Source organism: Myxocyprinus asiaticus, chromosome 23 (assembly GCF_019703515.2).
Source record: "Myxocyprinus asiaticus isolate MX2 ecotype Aquarium Trade chromosome 23, UBuf_Myxa_2, whole genome shotgun sequence".
NCBI classification, from domain to species: domain Eukaryota; kingdom Metazoa; phylum Chordata; class Actinopteri; order Cypriniformes; family Catostomidae; genus Myxocyprinus; species Myxocyprinus asiaticus.
Window position 1 is genome coordinate 2196692 of NC_059366.1, and position 16872 is coordinate 2213563.

At 39.7% G+C, this 16872-nt stretch overlaps 1 protein-coding gene across 4 annotated transcripts in view; it reads left to right on the plus strand.

Moving 5' to 3' along the window:
- Positions 1-16872, plus strand: part of tp53bp2a (tumor protein p53 binding protein, 2a) — a 120445-nt gene that overhangs the window by 33581 nt on the left and 69992 nt on the right. For all 4 annotated transcript variants that reach the window (XM_051650873.1, XM_051650874.1, XM_051650875.1 and 1 more), the window contains exon 3: positions 15994-16107. In XM_051650873.1, coding sequence (XP_051506833.1) covers positions 15994-16107 — 114 coding nt within the window. The remainder of the gene's footprint in view (positions 1-15993; positions 16108-16872) is intronic.

Sequence of the window (16872 nt, forward strand, 5' to 3'; positions counted from 1 at the left end):
AGTGAGGATTTCTTTCAGAATCCCCACTCGGGAGATTATTCTGAAGAGTGCCTCCACAACACTATGTGCTAAGATGTTGCGCAGAGGCACTGCATCCAGATATCACGTTGCATAGTCCACCAGAACTAGTACAAAACGATGCCCGCGTGCTGTCCGTTCTGATGTCCCGACAAGGTCCATGCCGATTCTTTCGAAAGAGACTTCGATTAGCGGTAGAGGCCGCAATGGCTCTTTTGGGGTGGCCGGTGGATTCACCAGCTGACATTCACGGCATGCCGCACTCCACCTGCGCACATCCCCGCGAATGCCCGGCCAATCGAAACGGGCCATTATACGGTTCAGTGTTTTTCAATGTCCCAAGTGTCCTGCCATTGGATTATAATGAGCCACCTGGGATAACATTTCCCGACGGGTCTTTGGCACTAACAACTGGGTTGTATTTTCCTTTGTCTGAGTGTCGTGTGTCACTCGATAAAACCGATCCTTAATGATTGCAAAATATGGATATGTGAGTGCAATGTTTGTCTTGAGGCGTTGCCCATCAGTCACTTTCACCATATCAAACGCGTGCCTAAGGGTCTCGAACCTAACAAAAATCCAGCGTTTTCTTCCCGTCGAGCACTTATATAATATATTCCTCTGAAGCACGTATTCTATCAGCCAGGATCAAATAATTCATGATCAGGATCAAAAGTTCCTCTCACTCACAAATCATGACGGTCGGTCTGTGACAATCCAAACTAGCGATCCAGGCCGTTTAAACTCTCTGGTGATTGTTGCTCGAGCTGGATGCGCATGAACGTGCAAGTGCAACTTCAAAGCTGCATCTGAAATCAGGAAAATGCTGCCTCCGGTGGCTGTATATGGAGGTGCTTTTCAAACTGTTCAGAGACCAGTTTCCATAAGAGTTCCATTCATTCAAAACAGTTGTCAGTTAAGCCATTAACTGATTAGGCAGCAAGGTAGCAAGTCAGCTGCCAACATTTTTGGATGCAGCCCAAGTTAAAAGCGATTCACATGTGCTATAAGTAAATGTCTTATTCACTATGCACTGTATGTACAATTGGTTTGATTTTTGATTTTTTTTTTGTAAATGCAATTGCTAATGTGGACATGCTATCCATGGTTGCTGGACTGCTGTGTGTAATGTTATTTCCTTCTTATATATTAACAATTTCTTCATATGCAAATAAATTAACAAAAATTGATGACTAAACAGAAATCTGAAGAAACTGCTATCTACATTTAAAATCCATATAATTTTTTAGTTTTGGTTTAAATTGAGTAAATATAGTGCTAAATAAGAGTTAATTTTTTTTTTAGCAATTTAATGTTTGTTATTTACTATATTAAACTGTGATATATTGACATTGTATCGGCCTATCGGCCACCCTGCTTTCTGGATATTGGCCATTAAAAAAACAATAATGGTCAACCACTATTAGGTTGGGCATCTGTTATAATTTTAGAAAAAATATACAACATAAACTTTGACATGTTACTTGAGCATGTAAATTAAATGTCATTTTTTCTCTCCAGACAAGTATCTTTTTTACTCAGACAAGTGAATGACCAATTTACTTGTCAGGAGGACAAGCACATGACAATGCTTAATGTCGAGCCCTGGCTCAAATGTATGCTCTAGTTGATTTTGTGTTTTGACCATTTGTGAACTGTGTTAAACTCCGTCTCGTTTATGCTTTGTGGGTGTGACTATTTGCCGTGTCATCACTATTCATATCCATACAACCAATGTGTTTATGATTAAATTACTACTTGAGCACAAAATTGTTTACAAGAGCACAAAGTTCTTCATAGATCTAGCCTCTTAATTCTGCTCTCAAAGTGCAAAATTTTCTTACGGGGGAGCATGCGTAGAGAGAGTGGGGTTAGAGAGATAGCGTTGTTGAATATTGATCGTAATTTACGATCAATATCATTAAAGGGGTCACGAACTGCCTTTTTTTTTATTTTGTACTGTTCTCTGAGGTCCACTTATAATGTTATCAAGATTTTTACATCAAAAAACATCATAATTTAGAAGTAATAGGCTATTTTCTGTCCTGTTTGACCCCCCTCATCGTAACACACCGTTTGAATAGGCATGGCGGATTGTAGACTCGGAAGTAAACGCCCACAGGTATGATTGGCTAACAGTTTTGCATATTTAAAAATGTAAACTTCTGCATGTATGTTTGACAGCCTACATCCTTCATAGATGGACGCTGCTGTGATTTAGGTTAAAAACGCATAAATACTCAGTACATATCAAACAATCTATAATAACAGACAAAGCAATAGTGACCACGTAATAAAAACAGTTACTCACACTTGTGTGGTGCGACATTACTGTCAGATCCAATATAGTCGGCACAGCATCGTCTTTTAGTTTCAATCTTTCTGAAAATCCTGCATCTATATGTGCCTTGTTTGTAAACTAATCCGCGGTATAATGAAGTGAACAAAGGACCAAGTTCTTAATGACTAGGTCTGGAACTTCATTAAAAATGAAAAGTTCATCCACTCTTTCCTAATGTTGGGATCAGAAGGAAGGCAATGCAAAGCCTGTGTTTTTCCACAGCTTGGCAATGCACAGCGTCTTGTTGTCTTCGGAGCCATATTTATCGTTTGGTTTCTGCGTAGACCTGCGTTTGCCTCTCTCGTTATTTACCTACTACATGCGTGAATCGGTGGGCGGGGCTAAACAGGCAGTAATGTAGAAGCAGGCGTTGATCTTCTTCTATGGAGGCGGTGTTTAGCCACACTATTACGTAATAAAGTGGCACATTCCACATCCTGTCGTTTTGGCAGATTGGCTTCAATATAAGCTGTTTTTAGACTAACGAGAAAGTTTTGAGTTCTGAAACTTGCAGGATGTTTTTATAGTACAATGGCCTCTTATATGTCAAAAGATCAATGGAATTTTGTTTTCTCAGTTCATGACCCCTTTAAGGCGGACCAAACTGGCTTAAAAAAGGACGCAAATTCTGAAATAATGTTAGGCGTCTTCTAAATATAATACAAGTGTTCCAGCAAAGAGGTGTAGATGGCCTAGTTCTGTCATTAGATGCTGAAAAGGCCTTTGACCATATAGAATGGTCTTATTTATTCTTTGTACCGACTAGGTTTGGGTTAGGAGACAACTTGGTAAATTGGATTAAAATATTATATGATGATCCACAGGCTGCAGTCCTGACGAATGGGCTTCACATATCACACACATATCCCCTAATCGTAGACAGTTTTAATTCCTCTTTTTCACCTTTATGTCTTAAATGTAAGCCTGAAACTGTTGTTCTGACTCATTGTTTATGGTCATGCTATAATTTATAAAAATACTGGCAGAAATACAAAAGATTCTGAATGTAAACTTAGAATTAAACCCCTTGTCATTATTATTAGGCCTGCCTAGCAGTCAAATAACATCTGTAGGGAACAGAAGACTATATAATATCATGACCTTTGCTGCAAGGAAGAACATTCTCTTGCAGTGGACCACTGATAAGGCCCCTTCTGTGAAAGGTTGGCAAAAAGTACTAATGGAGTTTGTACCAATGGAATACCTTACATGTATAATTCACTCTAAAACAGACTTCTTTCACAAGGTAAGGGAGCCACTTTAAAGTATCTTCTGGACCCTGGTATTGCAGACATTATGTTGCTTGGATTTTATTGATTGGGAATAGCTACACCACCACCTATGTTGTAGTCAAATATATTTTGATATGTTGGAATTATATTTTGTATTTTTGAGCTGTCTTTTCAATTTTATATATATATATATATATATATAAATATAAATATATATATATCGGTGGCCGATATATATAAAATGTTGGTTAATTTGTAATCTTGAAAAAGTCAATAAATCTATTATTACAACACAACACTGTTTACAACCAACACTATTTACATTGAGCCCACTTCATCTTCATCTAAAGCTGCATTCACACTGCCAGCTACTTTGTCGCTGCATGTCGCCAGTGGTTGGCGGTTAGGTCGCTAGTGGTGTGTATGGAGAGTCTGAACAGCACTGTTTCTTTACAATTAATATTATTAAAATATTAGTAAGGTTATTAATATGTTACGTTTATTCACTGTATCTGATCATTTATATGGTTTCGTTTGCTGTCATACATGTAACACATTTTCAAAACAAATTATTTAATAGTTAATTTTACAGGCTATTTGATGATTTAAATCTACTTGGAATACCCTCGATCTCAGATACACCTTTCCATGCATCATTTTTCTTAAATATGTCCCTGTACGTGGGCAGAGACATATCATATAACACTGGTAAATCTTTCTGTCACTGCAAGAGCTGAGAGAAAGTATCGACGGAAGTCGCCAGCTCTCATTGAAAATGAATGAGATGAGGTCGTTTTGTCGCTGCGTGTTGCTGGCAGTGTGAACGCAGCTTATACCGTTCTTCTTCTCTGACATAGACAAGACATGACATGCAGCCTGCAAGCGCCTTCTGGTGGCGGATGACTATATAAACAGATTTTTTGAAAGTATTGGCATGGTTACTGAACGCATTGGTCCTGAAATGAATGAATCGACGATCTATAAGCTTTATCAAACAAATAATTAATGACGATTCATCAATTATCAATTAATATTTAACATCCCTATACACTTTGAATGATAAAACTAATAACTCGGGAGTTTGTAAGTCTTTTTGACCGATTTATTAAAAGAACCGACTACAGTGTTTATTGCATGCACAGCAGGTTAAGACAACTCAAGAAAGTGTTGTCATTGTTTTACAGTATCTTGCTGAGACTGAGACAGCGTTTTTAACCAGTGAAAACGCTCTCCGAAGTGAATACATTTGAAAACACTTTATTCATGTTTTAGTGTGGACTGGAAAAATGGAGATATACTGTATATAAGTATTTGTTGTCATGTAGGGCTGAAAAAATTAGTCGACATTATTGACAACATCGACAATAAAAATTGTTGACAAAAATTTTCACAACATGAGATCAGATATGAAACTAATGATGGCGCACGAGAGCAGTATTGCAGCTTGTGGTTGACTGAAGAGAGAATGCACTCTAAACTTTCCAAACTGCTTCAGGTGATATAGATCACAAAGTATGAGGGAATTATAATGCAAAAATAAATAAATACAGAAGCACTCTAGTTGTGGAATAAGCTGCTCCGCTGAACTTGCGTGTCAAGCGTCTTTAAAGGAAACACCTAAGCGTTACATCTTTAATGCAGTTATATTTAATGTGTTATAGCTTTATTAAAGTTAAAATAATATGGAAGCAGATCATGTAAATAACTACATACTCAGAAACTGGCATTTCTCTGTGCGGTCAGCACCTCTTCTCTGAGTCTCATGAAGTGTCCCGATGAAAGGGGGAGAGAGATTGAGACTGTAGCCGGCTGTGGCGCCCTCTGGCGTGGGGACGCTCATCCCTCAACCGTGCAAGCTTGCTGCAGCTCACGACTTATTGGTTCATAATATATGTGTCACTGTGCATTTCTTATCGTAAAGAAAATGTACAATACACAGCTTTATTTTATTTATTTTTTCTCCCCTTTTCTCCCCAATTTGGCTTGCCCACTATCTAGGTCCTCATGGTGTCGCGAGTACTCACCTCAATCTGGGTGGTATAGGACAAGTTGCCTCTGCTTCTGAGATAGTCAATCTGCGCATTTTATAACGTGGCTCGCTGTGCATGACACCACAGACTCACAGCATATGGAGCCTCATGCTATTCTCCGCAATCCACGCACAACTTACCACACGCCCCATTTAGAGCGAGAACCACTTAATCGCGACCACGAGGAGGTTATCCCATGTGACTCTACCCTCCCTAGCAACCGGGCCAATTTGGTTGCTTAGGAGACCTGGCTGGAGTCACTCAGCACACCCTGAATTCGAACTCACGACTCCAGGGGTGGTAGTCAGCGTCAATACTTGCAACCTTATACGCAGCTTTATTAATAAGAGAGATTTAATTTTTTTTTTTTTTTTTTTTTGTGAGTTAAACATGGATTGAAGTGAACAGAATAACAATAAGTGTTTGTTTTGTTTTTGTTTTGGCTTGTTTATCTATCTATCTATATATATATATATATATATATATATAACTCATTTAAAACAACGCAAATTTACTTTAGCAGCTATACTGCAAAATAAAAAATAAAAACATTTCTGAGAATGTTGAATATAATATTAAAAATAAAAATATTTTAATATATCAAAAAATCCTTTAAAAAAGATACATTCGCCTGAAAAGCAGCATATAAGATATTTAGACTCGCTTTTAGAGAGTAGATCTTGAATACAAGTATATTTTGTCTTTACTGCATTCGCAGAAGTATAACAAAGTGGAATAAATACACTTATATACAAAATACACTTATATTGGGGTCGTGTGGCACCATGCGGGGGTCGGACATGTGAATGGCGAGCTCTGTGCACTTTGATAGTTTTTAATTCTTTTTGTGTCTTAAACCAGTGAGATTCGATACACTCTGCTACATAACTGTTCTGTGAAGTCAGCATTTCAAAGAATTCAAAATCATCGGGCTCTGGAGATATTAAAAGACACAAGCTGATACCCCAGACAGGGCCACAGACCAGGGACTCAGTTTGGACGGTGCAGCGGGAGAGATTCAACGGCAAAGGTCATGGCGGACTTGGAGGATCTTGCTCTAATACGTCGATCGATCACTGCGATGGAGACACAATTCACCGAGTTGGTTAAAAGAATCGGGGACGTCGAGAAACGGATCAATTATCTGGAGTCATCGGAGGTGGAATTAGCTGCTAATCCATTAGCGACCAAAGTAGATTTGGAATGTGTTTGGGAAAAGCTGGAAGACCTGATAATCGTAATCGGTGAAACAACAAAAGGGCAGTGGTAGCTCAGCGGTTAAGGCTCTGGGTTACTGATCAGAAGGTCGGGGGTTCAAGCCCCATCACCGCCAAGATGCCACTGTTGGGCCCTTGAGCAAGGCCCTTGAACCTATCTGCTCCAGGGGCGCCGTATCATGGCTGACCCTGCACTCTGACCCCAGCCTAGCTGGGATATGTGAAAAAGAAGAATTTCACTGTATATGTGCAAATGTATAATGTGTGATAAATAAAGAAAATTATTATTATTATTATTAATTATAACTTCCGAATTGTTGGAATTTCTGACAACGAAGACCGAGATATGGTAAAAATTCCTAGATGAGCTCTTTCTGAGTCTGCTCAACATAACAGGCCATAAGCTGGAAATTGAGCGAGCTCACAGGGTTCCGGCTCGGAGATCAGCTGAGGAAGATAGGCCCCGAGCAGTTCTGGCCAAATTTCTGAGATCGTCTGATAAAGATCTCGTGTTACATGAGGCGAGGAGTAAAGGAAGGCTTTCTTGGAAGAACCACAACATTTTCTTGTTCCCAGACTTTGTGAATTCGACGAGAGAAACGAGAAACTCTTACATAATGGAAGGTCACTTTTGCACTGATGTTCCCGGCCAAATTGAGAATAGATACTAAGGATGGCCGCAACATTTTTACATGCCTACAGCAAGCATTGTCCTTCATAGAGACAATGGGGTGAGTAAGCCATTTGGTGATTTTCATGTTGCTGCCTTGTGGACCTGACTCACTGAATATTCACTTGACCTTTTGAGGAAACTGGGCACCTTTTTGTTTCTTTTTGTGTTGGTTCCACCTAGCGGCTGGAGTTTGCTTTGTGGAATAACACTCCTTCAAGAAACTTTTGCATCGACGCAATGCAAGAAACTCTTACATCAACGGAAGGTCGCTTTTGCACTGATGTTCACGGCCAAATTGAGAATAGATACTAAGGATGGCCGCAAAATATTTACATGCCCACAACAAGCGATGTCTTTCATAAAATCAGTGGACTGAAGAAGTCATGGTGTGTTTCTCACATTGCAGCCAAGTGAGCTTGACTCATTGAACATTCACTTGACCTTTCGAGGAAGCTAGGCGCCTTTTTTGTTTCTTTTTGTGCTGGTTCCGCCTAGCGGCTGGAGTCTGTTTTGTGGAATAACACTCCTTCGGGACAGTTTTGGATGAATCTGCATGTTCCTTGTGTGTATGCCTCCTATTGGCTGGAGTTTGTTTTGTGGAGTATTTTTGCAGGATATTGGAAAGATTAGGTCATCTGCTGAACTCATGAACAGCTGGCTCACTGAACATTCATTTGATTGTTTGAGGAAACTGAACAGATTTTTTTTTGCGCTGGTTCTGCTAGCGGCTGGAGCTTGTTTTGTGGAGGAACACACCTTCAGGACAGTTTTGTGATTGAATCTACATGTCCTTTGTGTTTATTCTGCCTATTGGCTGGAGTTTGTTTTATAGATTATTTTCTGTTATGTAATTCTGTCTCACATAATTTGTATAGAAACAACAGACTTGAGCAATCCGACAGCAAAAGTGTCGCGGTGGCTCTCATAGGCGTACATGGACTGTTTGAGTTTAAAGGTATGGATGCCGGTTGGCGCTATCATGCACGGTGTTAATGCACATGTTTTTCTTTTTTCTGTTTGTTTGGTTTGGGGGAGGTTTGACTGTTGCACTAATGTTGGAATGTGGTCTTTATAATTTTATTTTTGACACACAATCTCTTTTTTCTAATATGTCAAAATGTCAGTTGTTAATATGAGTGGATTATCTCTCTCCACGTGGAATGTGAATGGGATGGGGCACCCCATAAAAAGAGGGAAGGTTATTTCACTTCTTAAACGTAAGAAATATGATATAGTGTTTCTTCAAGAAACGCATCTTTCCCCACAGGAAGCTGAAAAATTTGGGAAGATATGGGGTGGACATGTTTTCTTTAGTGCTGGCTCAAGTAAGAGCAGGGGAGTCATTACATTGATAAGTAAACATCTACAATTCAAATGGTCAAATTAAATTAATTATTAAATTATTAAAGATAAATTAGGAAGAGTCATTATAGTTTTAGCAGAAATTCAGGGTCAAAGGCTGATTTGGCTAATATTTACACACCTAATGCTAATGATCAGGGCTTTTTTGTAGATCTTGAAGGAATGTTGCAAGCTGCTGGCACCCCTCATGATATAATATTGGGAGAAGACTTTAATCAGTTGATGGATTCAGTCCTTGATCATAGTGAAGTAAAAGTGTGAAAACCCCTTAGAGCAACATTGACGCTTCACAGGATGTGTAAAAATCTTGGTCTTACAGATATTTGGAGACTTTTAAACCCATCTGGTAGGGACTATACATTTTTTTCATGAGTCCATAAGATTTATTCTAGAATAGGTCATTATTATTATTTTTTTTTTATATCTAAGTCCCTCATTTCATCTGTTGTTGATTGTTCAGTTGGAAACATCTTAGTCTCAGATCACGTGTTGCCACATATGGAGAAAAAGAAATCATATAGTTGCCGCTTTAATGTATCCCTTTTGCAAAATCCTGAATTAGTTAATTTTGACCCCTTAAAAAGAAGGTTTTCGAGTGATGTGAGTAGGTGGGCTTCATTACATTTATGTATGATTGGGAAGGTTGAAGTTATTAAAATGAAGTGTATTCCAAAATTCAACTACCTGCTACAGTCTCTCCCTGTAGATGTCCCCCTCTCTTATTTCATGCAATTTGATAGCATAGCGAAGTCCTTCATTTGCAATGGTAAGCATCCCATATTTAATAAGTTAACATAGGCCGATTGACAAAGGTGGGCTAGGCTTACCCAATATTTTTATTTGTATTATTATGCATTCGTTCTCAGACATTTGGCTCATTGGTCGCTTCCACCTGAGAGAGCCCCTCCCTGGTTTTGTATCGAATAGGAAGTTCTCACCCCTATTTTGCCATTGCAAAGCCTTTTCTATTAAACTAACGGAGAAGTTAAGTCACACCTCGTTATCTCGCACTTGCACAAGGTATGGACAAAAGTGTCCAGAGTGTTTAATTCTGATATTTATTTAAATGTTGCCTCGAGTATATGGATGAACCCAAAATTACATATTAATAAGTCCGCTTTCTGCTGGTCAGAGTGGATTGTGAGGGAGGTTTGGTGACCTATATGAGAGAGGAGTGTTGAGATCTTTTGAAAATTTGGTTCAACATTTTAGGATTCCCAGATCTCAGTTCTTCAGGTATTTACAGCTGTGCCATCTGCTCTGTACTATTTTTGGGAGTAGTATACACCCCCCAATGCAGCAGATACTCTGGAAGTGGTGATTACTGCCTTTGGAAAAGGTCATGAGGTATCAGTGTATTATCCCCTGTCAATTCAGAGTCTGGGGGGGATGGAGCTTCAACTTCTCTCAAGAGATTATGGGAGAAAGATTTAAACTTGGTATTGGAGGGGAGGAAAATGGACGCCATGCAAGGAGCAGACGTGTGAGCGACGAGCTCTGCGCACTTTGCTGAATTTTTGATTATTCTCATGTTATAATCTGGTGAAATTTGATACACCCGGTTACACATTTGTCCTTTGTTGCAGAACATGGCAAAGAAGTCAAAATCCTCGGGCTCTGGAGATATTAAAAGACACTTACTTGTTCAGGATGAAAGCCCCGACAGGCCTACAGACCGGGGACTCGATTTGGATGGCACAGCGAGAGAGGAGATCCAGCGTCAATTGTCCAACATGTCGATGATGTTGACGAAGATTCTTGCTGACTTGGAGGATCTCGCTGTAATACGTCGATTTATCACGGCAATGGAAATAAAATTCTCTGAGTTAGGTACAAGAGTGTCTGATGTTGAAAAACTAATCGATTTTCTGGAATCTTCGGAGAGGGAATTATCCGCTAATCCGCCCGCGACCAAAGTTGATTTGGAACATCTCCATGAAAAGCTTGCAGATCTTGAAAATAGAAACAGCAGGAATAACGTTCGAATTGTTGGAATTCCTGAGCATGAGGAGGGCAGAGATATGGTGAAATTCCTGGACGAGCTTTTCCCGAGTCTGCTCGACATAACAGGCCACAAGCTGGAAATCGAGCGAGCTCACAGAGTGCCAGCTCACAGATCTGAGATCATCCAATAAAGATCTTGTGTTGCGCCAGGCGAGGAGCAAAGGGAAGCTTTCTTGGAAGAACCATAATGTTTTCTTGTTCCCAGACTTTGCGAGTTCAACAAGAGAGAAACGCGATCGGTTCAAGAAATGTAAGAAACTCTTACATCAGAAAAAGATCTCGTTTGCTCTGATGTTTCCTGCCAAACTGAGAATAGAAACGATAAACGGTCGCAAAGTATTCACATGTCCAAATCTGGCAATGTCTTTTATAGAATCAGTGACTGAGTAAACCATTAGATGTTTCTCATGTGAGTGGGCCTGACTAGCTGTACCTAACTCTTGAGGAAGCTGGATGAAATTTTGGGTTTTTTGCATTGGTTAATAATTGATTGAGGTTAAATTGAGGTTATATTGATTAATAAATAATAAACAATTCAAATTTCTCAAACAGATTAAAGATAAATTAGGAAGAGTAATTATTGTTTTAGCTGGAATTCAAGGGCAAAGTCTGATTTTGGCTAATATTTACACACCTAACGTTGATGATCAGGGCTTTTTTATAGATCTTGAAGGGATGTTGCAAACCGCTGGCACCCCTCATGATATAATATTGGGAGGAGACTTTAATCTTTTGATGGATTCAGTCCTTGATTCCAGCCCATCATCTTGTGGCATTATTATATTATTATTATTATATTATTATTATTATTACTATTATTATTATTATTATTATTTAAAGGTGCTGTAAGTTATTTATTTTTTTAATTAAATAACATGCAGAAAGTGTCCTTATTTCATGTCAGATATCATTGAAACAGGTGCCATAAAATATCACACTTGGCCTGTGGGCTGCTGTCAGATCATTTGTTTAGCCATTTAGAAGACTTTCTGCCTGTCAATCATTGTACATGATCCCAGGGTATCCCATATATGTTCATGTACAGTACATACCTGCAAACTAGTCGCCTTGAATCCAAAATATGTCATTTACATGATTCACACACTGTGTATGGTAACTGAAGTTCTATCTGTATTTGTCACTTTATATACTCCACAGACTTTGTTAAAACAGAACACAGGACTTTAAAATGTTGAGAAGTGGCCACAATATTTAGTAACACATGAACTTGCTTTATGATGTCTCTTTGAATATCTCTTATGTTCTTTGCTGTCAGTTGTTCATCAAAAAATTTAAACATTAATATCAATCACATTTAGCATAGATCGGGTAAAGAAATGGTGCAGCAACTCTTGTCATTGGGTGCTTCTCCTTTCTTAAATTATGCATCCTCGTTCCCTTTCCTGGAATCCTTTAATTGCATCCTAGTGTACAGTACTGTACAGTATGTCTCTTATAATGCATGCAAACATGTTACAATTATGCATTTTGACTGGTAATGCATTATTTTGCAATACATAGCTGCCAATGGGTGATATTAGTGAAAATGCATGTTTCATTGAAAAAAGAAGTGAATTCTGAACTTTCTAGGCTTACAAAGTTGCTCTTAGGAAATGAGGAAAGGATGCAAGAAAAGGAAACAAGGACAGAGAAATCAAAGCAAAATGTATTTGTAAAATGGTATGTTCTGCTCACTCAAGCATCACTTCAGAGAGCCAACTTTGCGTAGCTGCATCGGAGCGCTTGCTGTTATGTTGTTGAAATTTGATATTCAGAATTAATATCCTAAAACCACAAAGGTGAAAGTTTGAATTAGAACTACACTAAATTAAAACTGTAAAACATGAATTAGAACTATTGTGCCAGATGTGAAGGGGGAGGAGAATTTATGTGTGCATCAGGTGCCTCAACGCTAAAGATTTCAGCATAGGAAGATCCACCTTTGCACCCTCGCCTTTAAATACATGCATGCTTAAATGAGCATGAAATGTAAGCAGGGCTGCAAATGCATTGCTCACAATGCACGTGCTGAATTACGGCATGCTGTAAACAGAAGCGCAAATGTCAATCACTGTTGTGCGCACAATGGCACCAACACTGTTATCACTGATGTTGTTTTAACCCAAATAAGTTAAGTACAATAAATATAAATCCTAAAAAATTACCTCCATTATGTAAGTGTTTTCAGTTAGGTGAATGGTTTTAATGATTTCACTCATTCTACTGTACTTCTTCAGTTCAATCAATTTATCTGAGCTTGTTTTAGTCCATTCTCATTGAATCCATTTGTATACTTTTTCCAATACACAACAGAGAAAAACAACACATACACATTGAATCAACATTTAACCCCCACTAATGTCCCTCCCCAATCACCAACCCCACCCTGACCTCCAACAAACACCCCTGTGGTCACAAATCGTAATACACACACACACACACACAAAATAATAATAATAATAAACATACATAATTAAACTAAACGTCTCTCTCCACGTCCCCTCCCCGAGAGTCCCCTAAAAACACCAAATAACTGCCCCACTTCCTGACAAACAAGTCCCCAAACCCCAGCCTTCTACTTGCCACCCCCTCAAAAGCTGCCACCCTCCCCATCTCCGCACACCACTACGGAAATGAGGGCACTCCATCCAACTTCCATCCCCTTAAAATAATTTGTTTGCCAATCATGATACTGGCCCAATTTTTTGTGTGTTTATCCCCCAAATTTATGACCGCCCCTTCACCCAAAATACAGAGTCTGGGGTAAAGTAAAATTTGAGTGCCCAAAATGTCATACATACAGAAATTCTTGGATCTTAACACACCCCCAAAAAACATGGGTTGTGTCTTCATTTTCTGATTGGCATTGCCAGCAGGTGGATTTGTCTTTAAGACCAAGCCTGTACAATCTAGAGGGGGTCCAATAGAATCTATGTCAAATCTTGAATTGCATAAGGCGCACCCTTCATCTCTAGATGCAGACTTGATGTTTTTTAGAATCCTAGCCCACACTCCCTCCAATACCAAGTTTAAATCTTTCTCCCATATTCTCTTGATAGAAGTTAAAGCTCCGACCCCCAGACTCTGAATTAGCAGGGAGTAATACACTGATGCCTCATGACCTTTTCCAAAAGCAGTAATCACCTCTCCCAGAATATGTGCTGCTTTAGGGGGGTGTGTGCTACTCCTAAAAATAGTACAGAGCAGATGGCGCAGCAGTAAATATCTAAAGAACTGAGATCTGGGGATCCCAAAATGTTGAACCAAATTTTCAAAGGATCTTAACACTCCACTCTCATATAGGTCACTGAGCATATTAACCTCCCTCACAATCCACAAGGGGACTTATTAATACATAATTTTGGGTTCAGCCATATGCTCGACAACATTTAAATAAATGTCCGAATTAAACACTCTGGACACTTTTGTCCATACCGAGTGCAAATGCGAGATAACGGGGTGTAACTTAACTTCTCCAATTAGTTTGATAGAAAGGCTTTGCAATGGCGAAATGGGGCAAAGACTTCCTGTTCAATACAAAACCAGGGAGGGGCTCTCTCAGGTGGAAGCGACCAATGAGCCAAATGTCTGAGACTGAATGCCTAATAATAAAACATAATCTTGGGTAGGCCTAGCCCACCTTTGTCAATCGGCCTATGTAACTTATTGAAATGTAATCTGGGACTCTTACCTTTCCAAACGAAGGACTTTGCTATGCTATCAAATTGCTTGAAATAAGAGAGGGGGACATCTACAGGGAGAGATTGTAGCAGGTAGATGAATTTTGGAATACAATTTATTTTAATAACATTAACCTTCCCAATAATAGATAAATGTAATGGAGTCCACCTGCACACGTCGCTCAAAAACTTTTTTATTAATGGGGTCAAAATTAACTAACTAAATCACACCAATTTGCTGGGAATAAAATGCCCAAATACTTAATGCCCTGTTTGGGTCACTGGAAGACACCCGGCTGAAAAGCTGTCGCTGGGCAGTACGCTGTCAGAGCCAAAGCTTCGTATTTAGACCAATTGACTCTGTATCCTGAGAATTTAGAAAAGGAATTAGTAATTCTGTGAAGGCAAGGCATAGATCTAGTGGGGTCAGAGAAGAAAAATAAAATATCATCTGCATAGCGCAAAAGCTTGTGTGCCATATCTCCCGCCACCACCCCTGGAAGATCACCTTTCTTTCTTATCGCGGCAGCTAATGGTTCCAGGGCAAGACAGAACAGTAATGGGGAAAGAGGGCAACCCTGCCGGGTGCCCCAATCCAGAGTAAAATAATCTGAAATTAATCCATTTGTTTTTACCACTGCTACCGGGTGTCTATAAAGTAACTTAATCCATCCAATAAAAGTATTCCCAAACCCGCATTTTTCCAAAATCTTAAAAAGATAATCCCATTCTACCATATCAAACACCTTTTCGGCATCAAGTGAGATGGCAGCGACCAGAGTCTGATCATTCGCCACTGGCCTCATGATATTGATTAAATGCCTAATGTAATCAGAAGAGCTAAGGCCCTGAATAACACCCACCTGATCTGTATGTATAAGATATGTCATAACTTAATCGGTTAGCCAGAATTTTTGACAGTATTTTTACATCTAGCTGGATCAGGGAAATTGGACGGTAATTCTTACACTGCTTGGATCTTTGTCCTTTTTAAGAATCGGACTGATCCGGGCTTGTGTCATGGTTGGCGGAAGCTTTCCATTCTTTAATGATTCCGTATAAACTTCTAACAAAAGTGGAGCCAATTCTGTAGCATAAGATCTAAAAAATTCAGCGGCAAATCCGTCTGGCCCCGGAGACTTAACCCGTAGGCAAGGCCTTAATTACCTCGCTAAGCTTAACAAACACATCTTGCTTTGATTCCTCTGTCCTCATTTCCTTTCCCTCCATTCTTCCACCGTTTTCTTAGAAGGTGGAGTTAGGAAGCGAGGAAAGGAGGCAAGGAAAGGAAACGAGGATGCTCAATTTCAGAAATGAGAAGCACCCACTATGTTTGAACGTGGAAAACTGCTCTAAAATGCAACAGGACAAAACCATGCTTTTCAAAAGGCCTAATTATGCTCATGAGGTGTGTGTGTGTGTGTGTGTGTTTCCAGAGCGTGTGCTAGGCGAGAGCGAAAAGATGATGGATCTGTTGCTGCAGTGGGGGCAGGAGAGGTCTGAGGTTCGATTCTTTCTACGACATGGCCAAGCACCCAGCCCCCCGTCAGGTAAGCCGACACTTTAGTTTAGACCATAGCCCCTTTCCCAAACACAATCCTGGTACTTTGCTCCTTTCTAGATGAGATCTTTTAAGAGGGATGGCACATTCAAGGAGACCTTATCCCTCTTGCATTCTCACATACCCCGTTATGACGTCATCTAGTGTCGACTAGAGTTTTCTTCTTGACATTGTTTGCATGCGCGATTCAGTAGTAACAACAACAAAATCAACAACACTGACAGAGAATGCCAGGATCGGAGCTACACTTGCTGAAAATAGTGCAAACTATTTTTTTTTTTTCAGTCAGATTTAAGTTCTTGTCCTGGAGGTGTCAGGAGGTGACAGCCTGAGGGGAAAAAGCTGTTGCAGAGTCTTTGTGTTTTGGCCCGTATGCTACGTTATATCCTTATAGATGGCAGCAGGTCAAAGAGTCGTTGGGAGGGGTCCACTATGATGCTGTGGGCCTTGTGCAGACAGCATTTTTGGTAAATGCCTGTTATGAATGGGAGTGAGAGTCCGATGATTTTTTTCAGCTGTTTTCACAATGCGTTACAGGCCTTGCGGTCTGAAGCATTGCAGTTTCCAAACCAGACAGTGATGCAGTTTGTTAGAATGCTCTCAATGGTACATCTGTAGAACATGGTGAGGATGGGGTGGGGGGGGTTGCCTTCTTCAGTCGCTGTAGCAAGTGAAGACGCTGCTGTGCTTTCTTAGTGAGTAAAGAGAGCAGTGGGCTGAGCATGCAGCCTTGTAGGGCTCTGTTGCTCAGTGT